This window comes from Sesamum indicum, linkage group LG9 (assembly GCF_026168435.1).
Source record: "Sesamum indicum cultivar Baizhima isolate 11 linkage group LG9, ASM2616843v1, whole genome shotgun sequence".
Lineage (NCBI taxonomy): Eukaryota > Viridiplantae > Streptophyta > Magnoliopsida > Lamiales > Pedaliaceae > Sesamum > Sesamum indicum.
Genome location: NC_142665.1, coordinates 23,804,466 through 23,826,459, shown reverse-complemented (window position 1 = coordinate 23,826,459; position 21,994 = coordinate 23,804,466). Strand labels below are relative to the sequence as shown.

Genomic DNA, 21,994 nt, shown 5'->3' with positions numbered 1-21,994 from the left:
TACATATTATAAAATATCTTAAAAAAGCTTATGAACTCACCCCAAATACCATCTAAGTGACATTTGGTGTTTTATATGCTCAAAATGTATATATTAATTATAAATATATTTTTATTTCAAAATAATAAGGAAATTCGAAGAGAAACTAATGCACTAAATTTCAATGCCACTTAGATTATTACATATAATCGTATTTATTTATTTATTTATTTTTGCGTATTTGTTTTCATTCATATAAATACTAAATATAAATGACAAAAAGTATTGGTAAAATGCAATTAAATTATTTATATGTTTTAAGTATTTATGCACATTAATGGAGTGTGTCATTCCCCTAGTTATGATATATAAAGGAATTGAATATTATTTAAGTTATAGTTTGCAATCTTTTTACGATAGGGGCATTTTTAAACCATGCTCGTCATATTTCCTTTTAAATTAAATAAAACAATCTATATTAATTTAAATATTATAAGATATTTTAGTTATACTATATTTACTAGTGGATGATTTATTGAGGGCATACATGTAATTTTCAACCTAAAAATATATCAATTTAAATGTGTTTGAGTTTAAACTATTGATAAATAAAGCAATCAAAGAAAATGTTATTTTGTGATAGAAAAAAAATATATATATTCAATACATATTTACTCAACCAAAGTTATTATTATAAGGCCTAATACTTAACAAATACTAGTAAGCATAGTACATTCGATGAATGAATATAAGTTTACTTAAATAAAAAAGAAAGAGATAAAGTGAATAACTAATCAAAATTGATAAAATAAATTAATTTTAAATATGAAAAAATACAAATATACTGTAGAAAATTAATCTTAAATAAGTGGAAAAGAAGGGTATTCAGAGGTTATTTTAATCATATATTTTCGTATATTGATAGTAGTTGTTCAACGTCCCTCCCACTTAGTTAATAAATTAGCTGTATGTCGTACATTCGATGTATGTACATAATTTTTTAAAAGATATAAATAATTAAATGTCATTTGACTAAATTTTTTTAGAATAATTATGATAAAAAAATAAATAATTCTAAAAAAAATATTTGGAGCAGGAGAAAGAGAAAACACATTAACTAAAAATAAATAACTATACAAAAATAATTTTTACTATTTAGAGACAATTAGAAAATTTTGAGTTAGTGAATTAAAAAAAAAAAAGACAAAAGGAGAGAGACCTAAAAATGGTACTCTCTCATAATATACAATTTAGACGTCAGATTATGGAATAACTATACTTTCCTTTTTCGGAACTTTGTTGTAATTACACTTAAATGTTATATCGTTTGAAAAATTACGTCTAACATTCATAAGGTTTACTTTCGTCTAACAAATAAGTTCCTCCATAAGTCAAAATTTACCGAATTTGCTAATATTAACAAACAAATAAAAGAAAAATCTATATCAATCCTTAATTATCTAATTACTGACTTATTGCAAGTCGAATAAATCTTTTTATAATCAAATTACCCTCATACATTTTCATACGTTAATGCATTTGAGAAGGTATATTTTTCACCGTTAAAAGAATAGTTTAGATCAAAAAAATTGTTCGACATGCAATAAGTTAGTAATCAGTCCATCAAGGTAAACATCATTTTTTACTTTATTTTATTTTATTAATATCAGAAAATTTAGTGAATTTTGACTAACGAAAGAATTTATTTGTTAAATAAAAATAAATTTCAAGAATGCTAAATATAATTTTCTAAATCATGGAAGATATTCATGTATTTGCACCAAACTTTAGAAAAAGTTAACTCTTAAATTATGGATTCTGAATTTTAAAAATACAATCCTAGTCCACGATCCATTTTACGCAAGGCCCGAACCCGCTAGCGCGGCCTTTGAGAATCGGCCCATAAGATGATCACCTCTGTATTTTGTCCACACAACAATCACCACAAACCGGACCCAGCTATTTGACAACGGATATGAAGGCGGGCGGTGGAGTGGTATTCGGGATTCCACGCGCCGCCGTGTTTCCTGCAGCTCTGTTCAGCCGCCAGCGACCCACTCTTCGGTGCTACTCCTCATCGTTTTCTGGTATAGTGAACGTGCATTCAAGTATACTTGTATTATATGCAAATGTTGAATTACGTGCTTCACTCACAGAAAATACACGCACAGTGTGTAATAATTTGGGTTGTTTGAATGTAGACCATGTATCATTTATAAAAGATGTGGCTGCCACCCAACCTCCGGAGCATTTGAATCATCTTCTCAAAATGCTTAAGGTCAGAGGTATGCTTTTGTTTCAGTCCCTGCCGAACTTATTTTGTCTGCCGAAGAAAGCAGTAAACAGCTTATTGTGAATATTTTTAAATGTGTCGAAATTACGTGTGCTGGAGCTGTTATACGTGATTAGAGAATTTGGGGATGCCCGTGTATTATTTTGCTTTCTGCATTGGGTTGATAACATTCTTGATTGATCCGGATATCTTCGTTCATATTGTATGTTACAATGCAACGTCTGCTACTGGTGTAGGTATCTGCCACTGATGTGGATAATATCAATCACTTATGGATCAGTAGAATATTGTTAGAGAATGAGAAGTAAAACTAAATTGGTGAAAGTTATTTTCTCTCACATTTTCTTTTGTTGCAAACAAATTGATACTCGAGAAACTTGTAAACATAACATGTAACTGTAAAGTGAAAATAAGAATAGGTGACAGCCGGCACTGCACTGCCTTTGTGTCTGATTGAGTCTTATTTTTTCTGTTTAAGGAGATTTTCCAATTACTTGACTTGCGAAGCCAATTGTAGAATAAAACTCTGCTTTTCCTGTTTGTACACCCTCCAAGCAAATTGTGCTGTTTTTCATTGAAATTGTTTGGGTTTTTCCAAAATGAGGATTAGAGTGTTGCTGATAAGCTTCTAATTGCAATAAAATGAAAGCCTTGAATCTTATATGGTTCTTCTGTAAGTCTGTGAATAAACAGTCCGTATTTTGTTTTTCGTATCTGGTTTTCCACATATGCTAATTGTAAATGTACCAGTTCTGCCTTGATGGATTAGTACCCATGGATATTCTTTGTCAATCTTACATTATAACAGGTGAAGAAATTATTTCTCCTGGAGCAAAGCAAGGCATGCTTCCTCTTGCTGTTCCTCTATCCAAAAATAACTCAGGTGTGTTCCTTTATATAATTGCAGTCTTCTACTAACTTAAATTTCTAATACTGGAATTATTTTTCTAATCTTCATCTGGAATTTACTGACGATAGGTTCTGTAACTGCATTGTTAAGATGGCCAACTGCTCCCACAGGGTAATCTAGTTCCGGATGTTATAGACAGAGTTCAGCGGCCAGTTACTGATATTTAATCTCTCTCACCAATGTGCACAGGATGGAGATGCCAGTAGTAGAGGTTCGCAAATATGGAGTGTGGCTTTTGGCTAAGAATGTGAGTAATCTGCATCTGTTCATATAATAAAATTAGTGATGCATATAGTTTAGTAAGTTTTGGTTGTAAGGATAAGCTGTTGTTTTGCTGGTCTTGTATTTTTGTGTGCGTGAAGGTCTACTGTATCTTGCAACTGTCTCTGGAAACAGGTTGAGCAGTATATCAACAGAATCTTAGTGGAAGAAGATGCGAAGAGCTCTCAGGAAAGAAATGAGGAGTTATTTTCTGCTTCAGCTGGTGCTGGAAATAAGTTCTATGAGAAGGGTGATTTTGCTGCATCTCAGATTTCGAGCTTAGAAACCTATCTTTTAAAGAAGGTAGCATAATGGAAACTTCTTTCATGTTATTTTATGCAATATAACAAAGCATTAGTTATTTTCCAGGTAGGTTTGTTCCCCGACATTCTAGAACACAAAGTTAAGCAGCATTTTGACAAAGGAGACCAAGTAAGAAATTTTTTTCAAAGCAGCATTTCTGAGTAAAGTGGCCTTTACTACCTTTTGGTTTATATATGCATTCTGGTGTAAGGTTTCAGCTCTGGTGACTGGGGAATTCTATACTAAAAGGGAGCACTTTCCAGGATTTGGCCGTCCCTTCGTCTTTAACGCAGAAGTTCTGCTGAAGTTTGTCAATTTGTTCTTTATCTATATATTATGACATAAGATCTTGTTGCCTTTCAGTTGCTTTAACGCACGGTATCCGTTTGTTCCTACATAGAGTTGGACGGAATTTAGAAGCCAAAGATTCTGCTAGGGTGGCTCTGAAATCACCATGGTGGACTCTGGGCTGCGAGTATCAGGTATCTGTCATTGAACAGTCACCGTGCTCATCTGTTATTTCATGTTTTCGACCTTATATTTCGTATAACCCTTTTTCTGTTTGCTCATTAGGAAGTTGCTGATCTTGCTCAATGGGAGGATGAGCAAATTGAGTATATCAAAGAGAAGGTGACAGATGAGGGAAGGCAAGAGGATTTGAAAAAGGGAAAGGAACCTGCTCAGGTTTTGAATCTTGTGTATTGTGATTCTATTGAATTACAATCCCCTATTTTCACCCTTTCTTAATCACCTATAATCCATTTGCAGGTTTCACTGGATGAAGCTGCTTTCTTATTGGATTTAGCTTCTGTTGAAGGGACATGGGATGCATGCCTTGAGAGGGTTGCCAGTTGTTACAGAGAGGCTGGGCTTGATGATATTGCCACATTTATACTTTACAGAGACTAATATTGGATGTGAGTGTGAATTTCTGCTTCTGCTATTTTGGCACTATTTTATGTATTGAGCTTTGCTTCTGTAGTAACCGTAGAAACATAAGAACTTGTTTAACAGGTCAGCAACCAAAATGAAAAAAAAAAAGAAAATTCTGCAGAGTAACACCTTAAATCTCATAATAGGCTTTTTATTCAAGATGGGCTCCATATATGCACGAGTTACTTATATATGCATGTGTGAGTTGTTTATATATAGGATTTAGGCACTGTTTAGACAAATCGTCCAATATTATTAAAAAATTTACCCAACTCAATAGGCAAAAAGATCTTGAGTTATGATTTCAATCACATTTTAGAATGCATAAGCAATTTCATCTGTATATTTACAGCAAAATACTCAATACTCACAAATATATGCAAGCATTTTTTCAGCTCCCGACTTCATTCCTCGGAATAGACATGAAAAAGTAATGACTAAGAACAGCAGGAATTCCAAGTTCATTTTGGAGATAACTTTCAATATGATCTCTATTGCAGCTTAGAGAAGGGAGCTTTCTTGCTGTTACCTTTTTTGTGCCGCCAAAATAACTTCTTCCAAAAATTTATGCCACCCTTTTTCTTACAAGGGACAATAGCCTTGGAAACAACTGGACTTAACCCTGCATCAGGACTGATTCCATTTGAATCAGCAAACTTGCTCCAAGACTCTATTGCCGCACTTGTACTAACCACAGAATTGCTGTTTCCATTTGAAATATCATCTTTGGCGGTTCTGGGAGAAACACCAATTTGATCATTATCCTCTGCTAACATTTTATCTAGTAGAGAGAATCGCTGGCTGACATTTTTCTCAGGTATTGATGTTCTGGTAACAACATGGTCAGCAGGTGTAGATATGACATTGTCAAAAAGAGCTGCATCCCTAGGTGTAGCCAATGCCTTCAACTGCTTCCTGAGGTTTAGGATTGTTTCTTGGCATTCTGCCAATTTTTCTGAAGCCGCCTTGATCTCCCAATCCTACAAGTTCAAATATCAGTGCAAGTTAAGATATGACAACATATCACCACAAGTGAGTCATGACTTGTTTTAAGCTTGCGTTATAAGCTACTAAGACAAGAAGATTTCCTGAAGTTCAACTGACAATAAAAATCTTAGTGCAGAATATCTTGCCCTTCTACACCTCATGTCTACTTATTTGTCTCTAGAATCTTGGCCAATCTCAATTTATGAGAGATATCATGGTCAAGTATATACCTCGTTTAGTTGAATCTCCAATGACTATGAAATGATGCATGGCTCATTTTGAAATTTGAATTTTCAAGAAAATTCTGATTGATTGAACAGCAGTCCGAAAGATGTAAAATGGGACATTTGCAGATAATTATTAGACCTCAGATTTATAATAGTGAACGGCTAAAACTTACATCTTGAAGTTGCTTTTCCCAGGGGTTCCCATCATCCTGAACTTCATTGCTTGTCATGCTGAAATTACATAAATTCAGGGATCATAAAGCCGAGACTTGTGTTTCCAATTGAAGGATTAGCAGAAAAACTGACCTGTTTAGCTGCATTGTCAGGCCACTGCATGTTTCCTCCAGTCTTTTGCAAGAGGTATCATTATTTTCCAGATCACTATCTGGAGGTGAAATCTTTTGGCAACTTTGTCCTGATACGAGCTGGGTCTCAAGGTCTTCTTTCGTCATCATCTGTTTTTCGATTTCATCTCCAATTTTTCCCTTAGATTGCCCCATAGTTTCCATCTCTGTTGGCAAATTGTCAATTATGTCTTCGGAGTCTTTAAGTTGAATCCTGAAGGATTCGCCATTGGCGATTTCTGATGGAAGCCCGCCTTTCAAATCGGAAACTAACGATTCGTTATTACCCTCAACACTCAATCTTTTAGCCTCTCCTTTTGGTTTACGCTGAAGTTCCTCCATCTGACAAGAACTGTTACAGCCATTGAGAGGAGAAACCATGGGAGGATATGATCTATCTTCTCTCTCGACATGTGGTTGACTAGATTCCGTAGAGTGATTAGCTGATCCACTATCGACCTCACTCTCACCCTTACTCTTTGATTCATTCCAATCTAAATGACTCCTGATTGCATCCTTCATGCTTGAAACGTCTTGAAGAGAAAAAGAGTGGTTCATGAGCCATTCCAAATCTGAAGCTACTAGTTGAGCAAACTGTTGAAGATCGGCTTTTCCATTCAACAAATCATTACAAGTTTGAACAAATTGCTTTAAAACGGCAGAGAGTTCATCAGTTTTCCATTGGAAAACTCGGACCATATAGCCTCTTGGGGCTGCCGAAATCTTACATGGCAACACCTCAACATCCTTTGCCGTTAAAGATTCTGCTACACCATTTTCTCGAGATATAATATTTATTCCTTCAAGGAGCTCAAGAATTTTCTGTATTGATATGCTAACAATAGACTGGAATTTCTGGTCACTCTTCTCTGTGGTTGAGATTTTACTATCATTTCCAATATCAAATGCTTCTAAATTCAAAGACTTATTTGGTGTTGTCTGAAAAACATGCCCGCGTACTTCAGGGGAATGATGGGGACCTCCGGCTGGACAATCGGCAGAAGCTTCTGCTAACTTCTCCATCTCTGCAAAGTCATCCATGAGATTCATGTCCGAAGTCGCCATATTTCTGTGAGGTGGCGTGCCTAATTGTTTATCATTTTTGAAATGCTCAAGCTCTGATAGCAAAGCAGATGCCCAAGACTCGGCACAACTGGCTTTGTCATCACTGCCCATATCAGACAAAGTTGCGTGAGAGTGTTCCTGCAAGGAAAATGGGTATTTACCTGATTCTTTAGCTGTTTGGCTTTTTAATAAATCTCCATCTTGCCCTTCTTCTCTTGATAACCTGGACGTGGTTCTAGCAGGTATAGTTCTTGAAAGTTGTTCACTTGATTTCATGTTAAGTGCATGTTTGAGACTTCTGTTTTCTTCTTCCACTTTATGCAACTGCTCATTTAGAAAGTTGATCCTTTTGCTTGGCGAATCATCAGCAGCCAAATCAACGCGAAAGTCCATTGAACTTATTAGAGAAGGATTCGATCTTCTTCTCCTCATTTCGACCTGACCCCTTCCAAGCATTTCAACTTCATTCTTCATTTTTACCAGAGCAGCAGGGCCAGGCAACCGTTTTTGGACAAGCAGACGCAGCCTTTGACACTCTGTTTGCAATTTTTCAATTTTCGTTACACTCTCCTTGTGTTGCTTTTGAGCAACTTCAGCTGTTCGACGATTAACTTCTCTCTCCTCATTCCTTATCTCAAGTTCCTTCTCAAGAACGCGAACCTCGTACTTGAGTGAAGCATTTTCTTTCTCAGTGGACTCTACTCTTGACATAAGGGCATTTATATCAGTTTCTACCTGTGCTCTATATTTACTTAATTCTTCAATCACCTTTCCCTTTCCAGAGAGAGCTTTATTCAGCTGTGCATTTTCAGCAACTAATCTGGCAACCCTCTTACTGGCCTCGGCTAACTTTTCATCTAAACCAATCCGTGTTCTCTCAAACTCTTCCATTGCCTTCAGCACAGCACCTTGAACTCTTTTCTCCTGCTCTTCTCGAACCAAACGTAACTGCTGCATGCGCTCCTTCAACACTGCATCTAAGTGGCTTAATCTTTCCTCAGAATCAGCTTTCTGCTGCAAAACTCTGTCCAGATCTTTCTTCAGAGATATTGCTTCTGCCTCAGCTTTCTCCCAGCCTATACATAACAAAAAGAACCCAGACATCAATTTCTGAACAAAGTGCAAGACATAGTTTGAGAATTCTTATTCGCGCAATCAGAAGAGACTCTTGAATCATGATCACCTGCAATAGCTTCCTGTGCAATTTTCACCTGTTTCTTTGCAATATTGTCCTTGGAACTACACTCAGAGAGGGCAGAGGAAAGTTTCTCATTCAACACTCTAAGATCTCTTTCCAGGTGTCCTTTTTCAGTCAGAAGTTTCTCCACCTGTGGAAACAGTAAGCTGTAAGTTTTCATCTCTGCAGAAGCATGTTTACAAAACTAAGCATATAACTCGATGCTTGAAAGAGAAGCCCGACAAGCAAATTTTGACTACAAAAGCTGCAAGTGCTATATGTTTCAAGGAGTTTCGATGAGAGAAACACTCTGCAGCGGTTAGATTTTCTTACTTGGAGTAGCTCCAATGGCTTCAATCTAATATCGAACAAGGAAAAAGAGAAAAAGAATGGAATAAGCCATTAATACCCGGCACTCAGCCTCTTCTTCTTCTTCTTCTTCATTGCTGATGAAAGAATTGTTTGCTTTATCAGCTGCTAAGGTTTTCTCTGCTGATCTTTTCTTCCATAGCCACGCTTTTTGATCCATAGTCTTCTTCGGTATCTTCCTGACCAAACAGAACTAGAAAACCAAAAGAATTTTCTGTCATCATTGTATGAATTTCATTCCTGTTCGTAACTTCCCCCTACAAACTAGTCTGTACCTACACCCCTACACTATACAGGTCTTGTTCCTGCTCCATGCATGTAAATTACCAACCTTTGATCAATGCATCAAGAACAGAAATTCTTATTCATACACCATATTGTAACTCATACAAAAACAAGAATGTATAACAACAGGCACTCGTTAAAAAAAAAAACAAAAGAAGGAACGGATAAGAACTAACAGTGATGTCAGTAACGCAGTCGAGTGACTCACCGGCTATTGTGAGAGGAGAGAAGAGGAGAACTGCGAAGATAATACTAATATTTGTTTATTGTATGTGTATATATACAATTCTATGATGACTGTTTGTGTGTGTGTGTGTGTATTTTTTTTGAGGGATGGGAGAGAGTGGAGTATAAAGTGGAGAAGGAGAGTGTGGGGGACGGGTCTGAATATTGGTTCGGTAGGGTCGGGTCTGAGGGAGAGCGAAAAGGAACTTGGGCGGGTTGCTTTGATCGGATGGGATGTAAGAGCGGGCGTCAGTGTCACCGTCAACTTTGATGATGATTCATGATTCATGTGTCTCCAATGCGGCAAGCTCCATCTCTATGTCCCTGTCCCTGTCCTAACCAACCTTATACCCCAGGGCAAAGTAGAGAACGCAAAAATTATTAATTTTTTCATGAAATTTCGGAATGTTAGATGAAATGTTTTATTACTCGGGTTTCTTTATTCTATTAACTTGGTATAAATGTCTAAATGACTGAATATGAGTCAGTAATGCAATATGTGCAAGACTGAATTTGAAATTAGTTTTAATTTAAAGATGAATTCGCTTGTGATAGTAGATTCATAACTTAAATTATGAAGTGGTTTCGACTCATTTCAAATTTTGATGAACATGAGGTGATGGACTCGTTTCTAACTCTAACTAATCCTAGAATTGCGCATTATTATACTGATCGTCCTTTTTTATATTTTTTCCATTAAAAGAAAGAGTTGGTTGATTTTTTTCTTATGAAAGAATTTAAGGTCAACTTCATATAAGCTTAGTTTTATATTGTTTTATTGGAATTTCAAGACAATTAAAAGAACAAAAGTATGCACAATTTTTCTTTATTATAATTATTTAGAAATAGAAGTGGTAGTAGTTTACTTTCCTTTTCCATGCGGGCTTTAAGTAAGTTATCATTAATGTTTGACATTGTGCTTCCTTTTCATCATGAGATGCTTATACTTACACCCCTATCATTCCTTAATTACCATGTTTAGTTTGGCGCTAAGCAATCAATAATTGTGATTATGGTAAGTAATCAGAGAGCTGCCCCCCCTTCTTCTTCCTGTTGCTTCTCTCCTACCCTTTACTCATCATTATTATTATTGTTCTTATTATATGCTCTTTTCGAGGCAATTAATTTTTTATACTTGGAGAATTAAAAAAATATTTTGTCTCTAACAAAGGCTTACACGTGAGTATCTGGTAATTTAAGGTTTTTTTTTCTTTTAATTACTTGATTAATGATTTATCAATTCGAATTAAATTTTCTTTTTTTTGTAGACAGAATGTCAAGAATTAATCAGACTTTGGTCCAAATTAACGTGTGCAATTGTGATTACCTCTCATCAATCAAGTTGTCACATTATAATTAGTACTAGAAGTAGAATCAAGTAAAATCCTTAAAAAAAGAATAAAACACAGAAGCCCTATAATTCAGATCAATTTTTCTGTCACAAAATCTATTCTTCAATAAACACATTCCGTGTATTAAATCTTTCTCAAAATAAAATACATAACGTCATACTCATACACGTGATGTGTATATATTAAATAAAATAAAAGATGTAATATGATTTGTAACAGAAAATTCAATCCAACGTAAATTAGTTAGGTACATGACCATGACAACCTTATAACCAGTTGTTGTAAGTACGAAGTGTAGGGTTTGGTTTAAATTGGTTGAAGAGTTGGACGCAAATTAAGCATGATTCATTTTCAACTTGAAAGTTTCTTAAAACATGACAACAAAAATGACCCGTGATTAGCATATATACCTACTATTAGTGGCTGTTGATTTGATGCTAATTAACACAATTAACATTTGTTTTTATCATATCATCAACAAACGGTAGTGCATATAATGCCAAACACATAGAAAATGAGATGGCATCAGTATTCAGTTGTTCTCTGGCGATGGTTGGTTTTGCACTTGTCTTAATTCCCTGTCATCAATTCTATTTCTATGTCCTATCAGAACTGCGCTACAGAATAATTTCTGACGTTTACAATCAACTAATGCATTAACTTATGTCATGGCTTCCTTCTATGTTATTTTATTAGAAGATAGAGCTGTGACTTCATACTCCTCCTAATTATTTTTCTCAAGTGTATTATTCGATTATTTTGTTCTTTAATATTAATGTAGGTAAAGATTTCACATTAATTGTAGATGAGGAGTTTGAACGGCTTATAAGCTCAAGATCTCCTCTTCTCCGTAGTGAGATGTTCTTTCATGATTAAATCGTGAGACTTATATGAATTCAGAGCGAACAATATCTACATAATAGAGTGTTGATTGAGTTGCAACCATAACGAGGCTATTTGCCATTCCAAACTACTCATTTGAGGGGTTATTGATGTAGGCAAGCGTCTTACATAAATTGAAGATGAAAAACTTGAGTGGCTTATATAAGCCTCAAGACATCTAGCGAGGTCATTTTTTAAGAAAAAATATGAGATTCGTACAAAGTTAGACAAATATCCACACATCTAATGAGCTGATTTTAAAATTGTTCATGAGACTTTAGCCTTACACTAAGTTAAGACATCATGGTTGTAATGGGTTTCTGTTTAAATCCAAACTCCTAAATGTTGGGTCCGATCCAAAAACAACAATAAGGCACCACCCACCAACATGGTCCAATAGATAAGGTCCTGGGGACAAGCCCACAAAGATGAATGACCATGCAAAGATGCTCAAGCCAACCCAGCAACATGGCCCAATCTTCTTGGTGATTTACTACTAATCCTCAAGCTGCTTCTAGCACCTAAGACAATCCTTTAGAGTAACCTAACTTCCAAGCATGTCCGTGTTTGTTTTCCCCTCTTTCTTCACAAAAACTCAAGTGATTTGGACTTGAATCACCATCCAATTTTTATAGGGAAGTTAGAAATGGGTTATCAACATAGCTCTCAGCGACAGTGGGAATCGAGCAAATGACCTGTCCTAACCAAACTATGTAAAAGTCCAAAGTGGGGTGTGGCTCTTTCAAGTACATTTTGGGCCTAAAGTTGGGAACGAGATTAGTTATGCAACAGATATTAGTAATTGGCAGTGATGATCAAATGATAAGTAGTTAATTGCAATATGTGTATATAAAGAGTTGGGGTTGGGGAAGGGCCAAAAAAGGTGTGTTGTAATCCCTCATAACTCTGCACTGATTTAATGCTTGCTACAATAACACATGTAAAGAGACAAAACTGTCCTCTCTTCCTCTGATGAATTTCAAAAGAAAATTATGATGATTGATGAGGAGTGTCTGCTCTGCAGATTCCTTTCTCTTATTCCTCCACTACTCCACTGTGTATCCAATTTCCAAATGTATATCACTTGAGAGTGATGATTGATTTTGAGAGTACAGCCTATTACCTATGCCTGCACCTACTACAACTTCACTTCACAACTTCCTTTATAACAATAAAAAATAAATTATTTCATACTCTTTTTAAATTTATTATAATTATAATAAATATTCTTTTATTATTTTAAAAATTATAAATATTCTCTTGAATTAGTATTCTCTAACATACACGCTCTAGTCTACAATAAGCTGTTACAAGGGACATTTGTTGGATGGATGTAAATTTTAGGAGTTGTTTGTAATTATAACAAATTTGAAGAGAAGATGTTGTAATTTCTTGTTTGGGTAATTACGCATAACTAGAAATTGTACTAATGTGATGAAGATAATATACACACACAAGGTTGAAATTTGTATAAAGATATTGCTATTTCTGTTTTGGACATTGACTATATCTAAGATTCTCATTTATTTCTTACTTTTTCTTTGAGAAGAAAATAAATTATGCAACATAAGCACTACAATCCCTACACATCTTTGCCCTTGATAATTGTTGGAAAGAAATTTCATTTCATTGTGGGGGCTGTGTGTGTCAGAGAGAGAGAGGGTATTGAAAATATGATATTTCTGATGGGTGCAAGCGCTAAATAAACCATAAATTAGGGGTATAAATATAATTTATTTCAATAGGGTTTAAGTTGAAAAGTTTTGAAACGTATGATGAGAGAGAGAGATTGTGAGTTGAAAGAAAAGAAGTAAGAAGAGAGAAAAAAAGGTAAGAAAAGAAGAGGAAAATGAAGAGGAAAGGGTTGGTTGATGCTATTTACTAATACGTATGTGGAGTGACTCAACTGATCAAGTAGTAACAATAGTAGTTGGCATCCAGAAATTCCAAATTAGGACCACACAAACAGTTGCTCCCATTTCATCTCCTGCAAATTGATTGATTGATTAAGTGGGCACCTAATTTTGGCAAAATTTAACTCTAATTTGTACTCCCTTTCCCTTTGTTTTCAAGACTGTATGGCCATCTAATTTTCAAGCTTTCAACTTACACATATTCACACTTAAGGAATCAAGAAATTCAATTTTTAGATACCAAAAGTCATCCATTTGTGAGAATTATTCATAGTCATCCACTCTCAATTTTCAACTCTTCTGCTGTGATTACTTATGGAATATGTATTTACATTACGTGCATTGAAAATTATAATTTTTCGATCTAAAATTTGTTTAGTCCTTATCGGCGATTGTAATTTCAATTTAATAACGATGCAATAATTATAATTATTTTTAATATTATTCTGTCCCTTTTAATTTATATTGATGGAGAGAAAGCAGGGAGGCAACAAGAAGATTGGAAGAGACAGGCAGGGTATGAATAGTTGACAAGGTTAGACATGAATGATGATAATTAATAATAGTGGTAGTGGCCCAGAAAGGCAAGTGATGGTCAACTCTTCTTTCCCCTTTCATATCTCACTTTCCTAATTTTGGTGTTGAAAAAGGTCCAATTTCTAATTTAGTGTGATTGGAGACAAGCAATGAGCATGTTAAGGATGTTTCCCTATTATTTCAATCTGTTCCCTTTCCTTTTACACTTTCTTTATTTGAACCTACTTCTGCTTCCCAATAATTAATATATTAGATTTATTTGTATTTGGTACCAAAAACTACCCTCTTTCCCTCCATCCTATTTGTAACTTGTTGAAACAAATACTTATTAATTTATTATTAAAACAATATTATTTTTGAATTATAGAGTTTTAAAACTATTTAAATTAAAAAGTTCAAATTAAGTTGGTAAAAACTCTGCTTAAACTTATTTCCACCATAAAAGTATAAACTTTTGTGAACACCAATTATATTAGCGTTTTCAGCCCAAGTAAGTTTTTAAAAGCTATTTAAATATTTACAAGATAACATCATTTTTACTTATATAGCTAATTAATTAAGGTAGAAGAGTATATACTTTGTAAACAAATTAAAGTGAAACAAATTAACCATATTTCACTTATAACGTTAATTAATCCTATTTCAGCATCTTTCCACAAGCTGGCATGCATCACTACTCCACTCCAACACCACCATATATATATATGTACATGCCCTTATGATAATAAATAATGCATGCATCATATATAAATATATAATTATATACTATGGCTTCGTTTATTTTTCATTACAAATTATATAAATAGTCCAATATATTTAAATAAGATGTTCATTTTACATTGTAGAGCGCCCATTTCTAATTCAATAGCTTGGTACTAATTAATGACTTCACCTACCCTAGCTGCTTAAGTAAATAACTTATAATTAATATATAGTTTTATATCACAAATATTTATATAAATAATAATAATAATTCTTGGGTGTTATATAAGTAAAAAAGGTTGGACGTATTTTGTGGTATAGGGATGGTGCGTGGATGGGGGATGGATATGGTATGCGGAGAGTGAGTAGATACAGAGACAGAGAGAGTTGAAATTGAAAGGAGGTTGTGATGTGATCAAAGGATGTGCAGTGGATTTTGAAGGTATGAAGGAACATGTATTGCACAAAAATGATGAATCAAGTAGTAAAGTACATGGATCTCTACCTCTCATCACTCATCACACAACATTGTAGGGTACCCATACATCATCATTAATTTGTAAATGAATTAACAAAGTGATGATTGATTATGTATTTCTAATTTTGACCTACCACCACCACTTGCTTAAAGAGAGAGAGAGGGGGTGCATAAGAGTCTGATTTCTTTAATTCAAATTATATGGACTTTGATTTCATGACACGCATGTCGTGTATCCAAAAGAGATGAAGATGATTATAGGAGGTGGAGAGATGTATGTATGTATGTATGTGTGGGGTTTTGCAGAGTTTCGTGGATCCTATGCAAGGGAAAGAATCTATAGAATTCGTTGGTTACTTTCACGTCTGAACCAATATATTTACTGTCACAACCCAACAAATTAAACTCTCTCTCTCTCTCTCTCTCTCTCTCAAAAATAGTCACTCTCCCTGATACAACAACCATCGCTGCTGCCCGTAGTAGTTAATGATTATTTGCTATAATTATTTTTTTAATTATAATAATTAATTATAATTAAATATTTTATTTTTTATAATGTATCATGATAATTATATAAGCTAATTATTGTCTTAAATATATATATATCGATTAAAAAGAATTAATAAGTATATATATATGTGTGTATAGCTAGGGCCAGTTGTCAAGTTGGGAGATGAATGGGTTAATGAATATTATTAATATTATGTATATAAACAATGAAAGGGGCAGATATAGAATGGCATGATTCTTTGAAGAATGATGCATCAAAATCTTAATATTGTACAAACATAATTATTAATAGTAAATTAGTGTGGCGTCAGGAGATGGAGATGGAGATGGGCCTCCATCTGACATCTCTCTCTCCAGATTAAATATTAAAATGCAACTGAACAAAAATGGAAGGTACTGACTCAGTAACAATATATAATCGATGATGACGTCACAGATGACGCAATACACCCCAATATGTTATACTGTGTACCCCCACCACAATAATATTAAAATGCCTCTGCCTTAAATATCTGGGTATTATTACTAGTTTAATTAGTTAATTAAGCACGTAGACTAGTTGGGATAATCAAAACCCCTTTTATTTTATATTATTTTCTTTGTATGTCTCCTAAGATCAGTAATGATCATTAATAATTAAATGTTTGTAGGAGAAGAATTTTGTTCTCAATAATATCTAATTAGACACAAACCAAACATACATATGAAAACACATACACACCCATGTGTGTGTGTGTGAGAGTGAGAGAGAGAGAAAGAAAAGGGAAGAAAGGGGGGGAGATTTTTTTGCAGTTGCAGTGGGTTTGAAGCTTTAGTAGAGTAAGGTTAAGTCCCTCTCGTCATAATAGCCAATGTCTGTCTCTCATTGCTTTTGTTCATGAGAACTGATTCAAAGGACACCCACGATGCTGACCTTTCATCTCCCCCCCCCCCCCCACCCCATTTCTTCCACCTCCATATACATATAGCTATTCACCTCTTTTTTCCAGTAAAACTCTAAATTAATATAATCAAGAAATCAAATTTACAGGCGCTAAAAATATATGTAGCCTGAATTAACAATTTAATCGATTCACTTGATTAATATTCGAGTTAAGTATGGGTGCATGACATGTGTAATATAATTTGATTTTAGTGATAAATATGATTATTTTACAAACTCGACAAAAATGAAAAAGGAAGGCTGCAATATATATATAATTTCACGTTCTCCACCATATATATAGTTTTTTTCAGCTAGATAATTTATTTATTTAAGAAAAAGAACATTCTGGTTATGTATATCTAATTAATTACTAAAAGTATATATGTTGTGGAGAGTTAAAGAAAAATGTAAGGTGATGAGCATAAAACTTGTACGGACTTACAGAGAAACGGAGATCTTTCTAATTTCTTACTTTGATGGGAAAATATTTCAGGGAATAACAAGGGTGGATTATGATGATCATGAGGGTCGGGTCAGTGGGTGGATCCCATTTTTGTGCAGCCAGTTTTGGGGTCTCAGAATCTGGGCCTGTGGGAATCCTGATGATGCTGCAGCAGTAGCAAATAATGGACTTTGATTCATTTGCCATTGCTGTACTTCGTTTCTTGCAACAGAAACCTCTCCTCTTCCTCTTCCTCTTCCTCTGCCCCCACCAAACTGTTCAATCAATAATCCCTCGCTTTTGTTATTTTTTACTTAATTATGTCTGAATCAGTAAACAATTGTTTGCCAACACTTACCTCATGATTTTGCTGGCTAAATGGGGTGTTGTTGTTCAACATCTGTAGCATGTGGGGTTCGTTTGTTTTGCCCCCCGACTGTCCGAATCTGTGTGTTTCGTTGTTAACCTTCAACGAGCCTGGAGAATGAAGGTGCGTTTGGCTCAGGAGCTGCAACGTTTCTGTCTCGTTGTATCCATCTCTTCTCCATGGAGTATCCGTCCCGATCCCACCCATATGGGGCTGGAAATTAAGCTGTATTGAAGTGCAAAGTTTTGGGTTTAATTGTATCAAAAAGGCGCCGGATGCATTCGTTTCTATACATACCTCAGGCCTCAATCCCCGCCGTCTCCAATCAACTTCAAAGGAACAGTGCTGATCTCTAAGCCCGGATTCCCGGCCGCCGACAGGCCTTGACGCTGAATTCCCCAAACTCAGGTCCAGATTGTGGTCTGATGTATTGTTGGAAGACTCTGATACACGTACGCCACAATTTTCAGAATCTTGATTACTTCTTACCATCTATATCCATGAAAATGGACAAAATTTTACATCCTTAGAAATTGCTTACCTGCACCAGTAGTACCCTTAAGTTCTTCGTCGTAAATGCTGGGATCAAAATTTGTAACAGCTTCCTTCCCATTACATTTGATGGCAGCTTTGTCATAAGCCCTACAACATATATACGTTCAAGAATTTGAAGACGCATGTTGCAACCCGCAGAGAGTAGTAGCTATAAATTCTCTATAAACGCACCTTGCAGCTTCAATTTCAGTATCAAAGAGACCCAAATAGACGTACCTGATACAACGTACGTAAATTCACAAGTGAATTGAAATAGGGATAAAATTAGAGAGAAATCAGGTAAAGATAATAACTAAAAAAAAAGTACGGTATACGATGAATGCAAGATTGGGAGTAAAAATGAATGCTGAATTTATATATATATATATATGTGTGTGTGTGTGTGTGTGTGTGTGTGTGTGTGTGTTGGGGAGGGGGGGGGGGGGAGGAGGGGTTGAATACAAGATTAGAATGTTTTACTTTTTGCCCAAGAACTGGCCCATTCGGGCTTCCCATCTACCGCATTTATGCAAAGTAACACCTCTGTACTTGGAACTCCCTCTTGGGAAACCAGTGCTTTGTCGCCGGAGTACGTGCACGAATTCCTCCTTGGTTAGATTGCTCATCTGAAAAGATGCAGCATAAAATATCAACATGAAATTCCCCCTTTCAGAGAATAATTAATAAATAAATTTTCACACTTTTTTTTTTTGTTTAAATTTTATGTTTTATGGTTTTCACTTCACCCCATATCTCGATACCAAACAACAATGGAAGATAAAGGTGAAATGAAACAAACAAGACTGACTCTCTCTCTCTCTCTCTCTCTCTCTCTACAGAGTGACTTAATTACCTGTTTTAAGTCGTCTTCATAATCCTCTAAACTAAAGTTAATGTCTGCATCCACTCCTCGAAACTTAATGGCTGCCCTATCGTATGCGCTGCAATATCAAATACCAATAACAGTACATAAATTCCCAGAAACATTAGTCACTTTCTCTTCCCACTCATCTTCTTTACCATAAAATGTAAGGGTGGGAGGAAGCTCACCGGGCCGCCGCATGTGCTGTATCAAATCCACCTACACATACATACCAAATTTTACAAACATCAATTTCTCTAATTATTATCATATAAATCACAAAACCAAGTGATAAGAAAGAATTGAAAATTTTGGAAGAAAACCAACCTAAATAAACTTGCTTCCCGCAATCCCTGAATCGTAGAAAAGAGGAGTTGAAATGCATGTTGAAGAAAGGAGGAAAAAGGAAGAATAATGAATAAAGAAATGCGGGGGTTGAGATATATAGATAATTTATATATGGTTTTATACCATATGTGCGACTCCCAACGGCCTGTTCTCCGGTAAAACGTGACGCCTCGATATTGGGAGCTCCGGGACCTGGGGCCTCGGCGGCTCTTCTTGAGAGGTTGGCCCATATCTGCCACCGACTTTCCTACTATAGCACTATTGCTGCCGCTTCCCCCGCCATGGGGCCCGGACTGGCAGAATTTAACACCGACCCAATGAGCCCTGGGGAAATCCGCAAGTCCCCGACCACCCACCATTTCCGACTCATCAACCGGAAAAAACTGCCGAGTCACCGGCGACGAGCACGGCCCCGTCTCATCATCATCATACTTGTCATCACGAGCCACAGAAAACCCAAAGATTTTGCTGCTTCTCTTCCTCGTTCTTCCTCCCCTCGCCCCGTCTTCTTCTTCTGAGCCATCCTCAACAACCACCGCCGATGAGCTCGAATTGGACACGGATCCAACCCGTTTTCCCTTCTCATCCGAGCACTCCTCTGACTCATCATCACCCCTCCTTTTTTGCTCCGGCGAATCGTTGAGATCCCACATTTCTCCACTCTCAAGAAATGAAAAAGATCGATGAACCAAAGAAGAAAAAGGGTAGAATACCAAAAGAGGGGTCTGTTAACCAGTTGAAGGGATAGCTAGAGAGAGAAACTATACCTCTTCCCTCTTTTCTTTTTTCCCCCTTTCTCTCTCTGAATTCTGATCAGTACAGTCTCATCAAAACAAAAAAAAATAAATAAATAAATCTTGGAAGACTGCGAAAGGGTGTTTACGAGTAGTAGTGCAATAGTGGGGAAACAGTAGATTAAAGATATTCTCCTGCTCCGCCCATATAAAATAATAGTTGTTCCTCCATAGAACTGTATGTTGGGTGTTGAAAGAACATAAAGAAGCTAGCTAGGACAACAGAGTTAGCAAAAACGTATAATAGCGTTTCCCATTCCTAAGACTTGTGTTATCTACCACAATACATATATATCTGCGCTGCCGGCTGAGGCTGCCATCCTCTAAGCTACCCCGCCTGCCTGCCTGCCTGCCTGATACAGCATAGACGGGGCCAGTTTTTCAAGGGTTGGGAGAAAGCACAATCCCTCTTCTCATCGGACTCGCCTTCTCTTTTGATGTTTGAGCTCGAGTGCTAACTATATTTATCAAGGGTTTAAACCTAGAGAGATGTTGGGACTCTCTCTCTCTCTCTCTCTCTCTCCCCCCCTTTTTCTCTTTTTGCTGCTGTGTTCAATCAGTAGGTAAATAGTTGAGGGGATCGGTTTTCTCAAACTCTTTCTATTTATATATATGTCTGCCCACTGCTGGTGTGCTGTGTCTTCCATTTAACCATTCTCTTTTCCTTCCAACTCCTTGTGGCTTGTGTTGTTTTGTGCATATATTATTCAAACTTGGTTGATTTCATTTTTGTTGATTTTTCAAATTATGTCACGTCAAATTAAATCAATCATATATGAATATAATATTTTTTTTAAATTGTATATTGTTGAAATATAATTAGACTCAACTTGAAATAGAACCTCTAATATTTGTTTTTCTAGCAATTGTTTAATTTATCCTCCATCAATTTATTTTTCCCAAAAGTTTTGCTTTAAACAATGTTTGAGGTGAATTTTATGTATGTGATATGTATATATAAATCAAAATATGATATATAATATTTGTTTATAATAACGGAATAAAATAAAATAATAACTGTCACCCAATAAATATAATTCACTTGTTATAGTTTGCTTCTTTCTAAAATTCTTTTTGTCTTAATATGTAGAATGAATTTTTTCGATCAGAATAAATTCAATAATATAAAAAGTAAAATTGTTACACTTATAACAGAATTAGACGAGACTAAAAAGGTGTTTGGATGAATTTATAAGAGTTTCTAAAAGTATTTATAAAATATTCAAGAATTTATATAAATATTATAATAAATTTTTAAATAAGATGTTAGAAGCTTATAAATTCTTTAAAAAAAAATATAAGATCTTAGCAAATTTCTTTCGAATTAATTATAAATTTATGAGCACTAAAATCTTATAAGTTGAATAATGTTATAAAATATAGAAAAAAAATTATAAAATATTTAGGGAAAGAGCCTCAAAATGTGAGAAACAAAATTTTGCTTTTACCTAATGGTTAATGTGAAGACACGTGAAAAAAAGAGGGAAAAGGTAATGAAAGAACCATCTCTTTCTTTGTTACGCAACTTTCCGGTGTTAACCAAATCAAAAACCAAATATGTCTCCTTCTCTCTCTCTCTTCTGTTTCTCTCTCTTTCTCACTCCTGCACTGGCTACTAATGGAAATAGACAGCAGCAGCAATGGATGGATGACTTATTACTCAATTACCATTATTAGCTACACTGATTAACATTAATTTCGTTTTCATTCATTCATTCAATTCCACGTCACCCCACACACTCTCACCTCAACTCAACCCTTTCCTGCGTTACTTTATATAGGAAAACTCCTTTTCTGTTTAGATGTAGTCAAAATTATGTTCATTTTTTTTATATGTAGTTGGGGTTGAGTGAAATTTGTTGTTTTTTGTAATAATGACAAAATGCTATTTGCTATCTATTTTAACACATCACTAATCTTAGTTTAATCGAAATTTCATGATAATTAAAGAAGCCACGTTGCTCCTTTATGGAGATTTATGTAGATATTA

At 35.2% G+C, this 21,994-nt stretch overlaps 3 protein-coding genes across 11 annotated transcripts; 1 reads left to right on the top strand and 2 right to left on the bottom strand.

Moving 5' to 3' along the window:
• The first annotated feature begins 1,905 nt into the window (after positions 1–1,905).
• On the top strand, positions 1,906–7,577 carry LOC105177601 (protein IN CHLOROPLAST ATPASE BIOGENESIS, chloroplastic). 7 transcript variants are annotated; one of them, XR_016067407.1, is made up of 13 exons: positions 1,907–2,066; positions 2,181–2,264; positions 3,081–3,155; positions 3,251–3,293; positions 3,372–3,429; positions 3,579–3,746; positions 3,813–3,875; positions 3,958–4,052; positions 4,147–4,228; positions 4,320–4,430; positions 4,515–4,663; positions 5,530–5,711; positions 7,203–7,577. XR_016067407.1 is itself a non-coding variant. In XM_011100811.3 (12 exons), the coding sequence occupies exons 1-11, from the start codon at positions 1,955–1,957 to the stop codon at positions 4,653–4,655; spliced, it is 1,032 nt and encodes a 343-aa protein (XP_011099113.1). In that variant the 5' UTR covers positions 1,907–1,954; the 3' UTR covers positions 4,656–4,663; positions 7,203–7,577. The 7 variants fall into 7 exon arrangements, 3 of the variants coding, with proteins under 3 accessions (XP_011099113.1, XP_011099114.1, XP_020554946.1); XR_016067406.1 differs by lacking the exon at positions 7,203–7,577 and adding an exon at positions 6,089–6,347; XR_016067408.1 differs by lacking the exon at positions 7,203–7,577 and adding an exon at positions 6,089–6,347 and having other exon boundaries at positions 5,527–5,711.
• On the bottom strand, positions 5,056–9,498 carry LOC105177602 (filament-like plant protein 7). Of its 2 annotated transcripts, none has more exons than XM_011100813.3 (6): positions 9,342–9,498; positions 8,889–9,041; positions 8,486–8,630; positions 6,200–8,378; positions 6,067–6,124; positions 5,056–5,659 (listed from the first exon to the last, which is right to left on the bottom strand). In XM_011100813.3, exons 2-6 carry the CDS (start codon positions 9,006–9,008, stop codon positions 5,171–5,173), a joined length of 2,991 nt encoding a protein of 996 aa, XP_011099115.1. In that variant the 5' UTR covers positions 9,009–9,041; positions 9,342–9,498; the 3' UTR covers positions 5,056–5,170. The 2 variants fall into 2 exon arrangements, with proteins under 2 accessions (XP_011099115.1, XP_088741236.1); XM_088885110.1 differs by having other exon boundaries at positions 9,310–9,447.
• A 7,554-nt stretch (positions 9,499–17,052) lies between these two features.
• On the bottom strand, positions 17,053–20,644 carry LOC105177600 (floral homeotic protein APETALA 2). 2 transcript variants are annotated; one of them, XM_011100809.3, is made up of 10 exons: positions 19,334–20,644; positions 19,190–19,215; positions 19,051–19,081; positions 18,854–18,941; positions 18,481–18,626; positions 18,193–18,237; positions 18,008–18,108; positions 17,764–17,909; positions 17,458–17,679; positions 17,053–17,374 (listed from the first exon to the last, which is right to left on the bottom strand). In XM_011100809.3, the coding sequence occupies exons 1-10, from the start codon at positions 19,861–19,863 to the stop codon at positions 17,177–17,179; spliced, it is 1,533 nt and encodes a 510-aa protein (XP_011099111.1). In that variant the 5' UTR covers positions 19,864–20,644; the 3' UTR covers positions 17,053–17,176. The 2 variants fall into 2 exon arrangements, with proteins under 2 accessions (XP_011099111.1, XP_011099110.1); XM_011100808.3 differs by having other exon boundaries at positions 17,458–17,691; positions 19,334–20,640.
• Between the last annotated feature and the right edge of the window lie 1,350 nt (positions 20,645–21,994).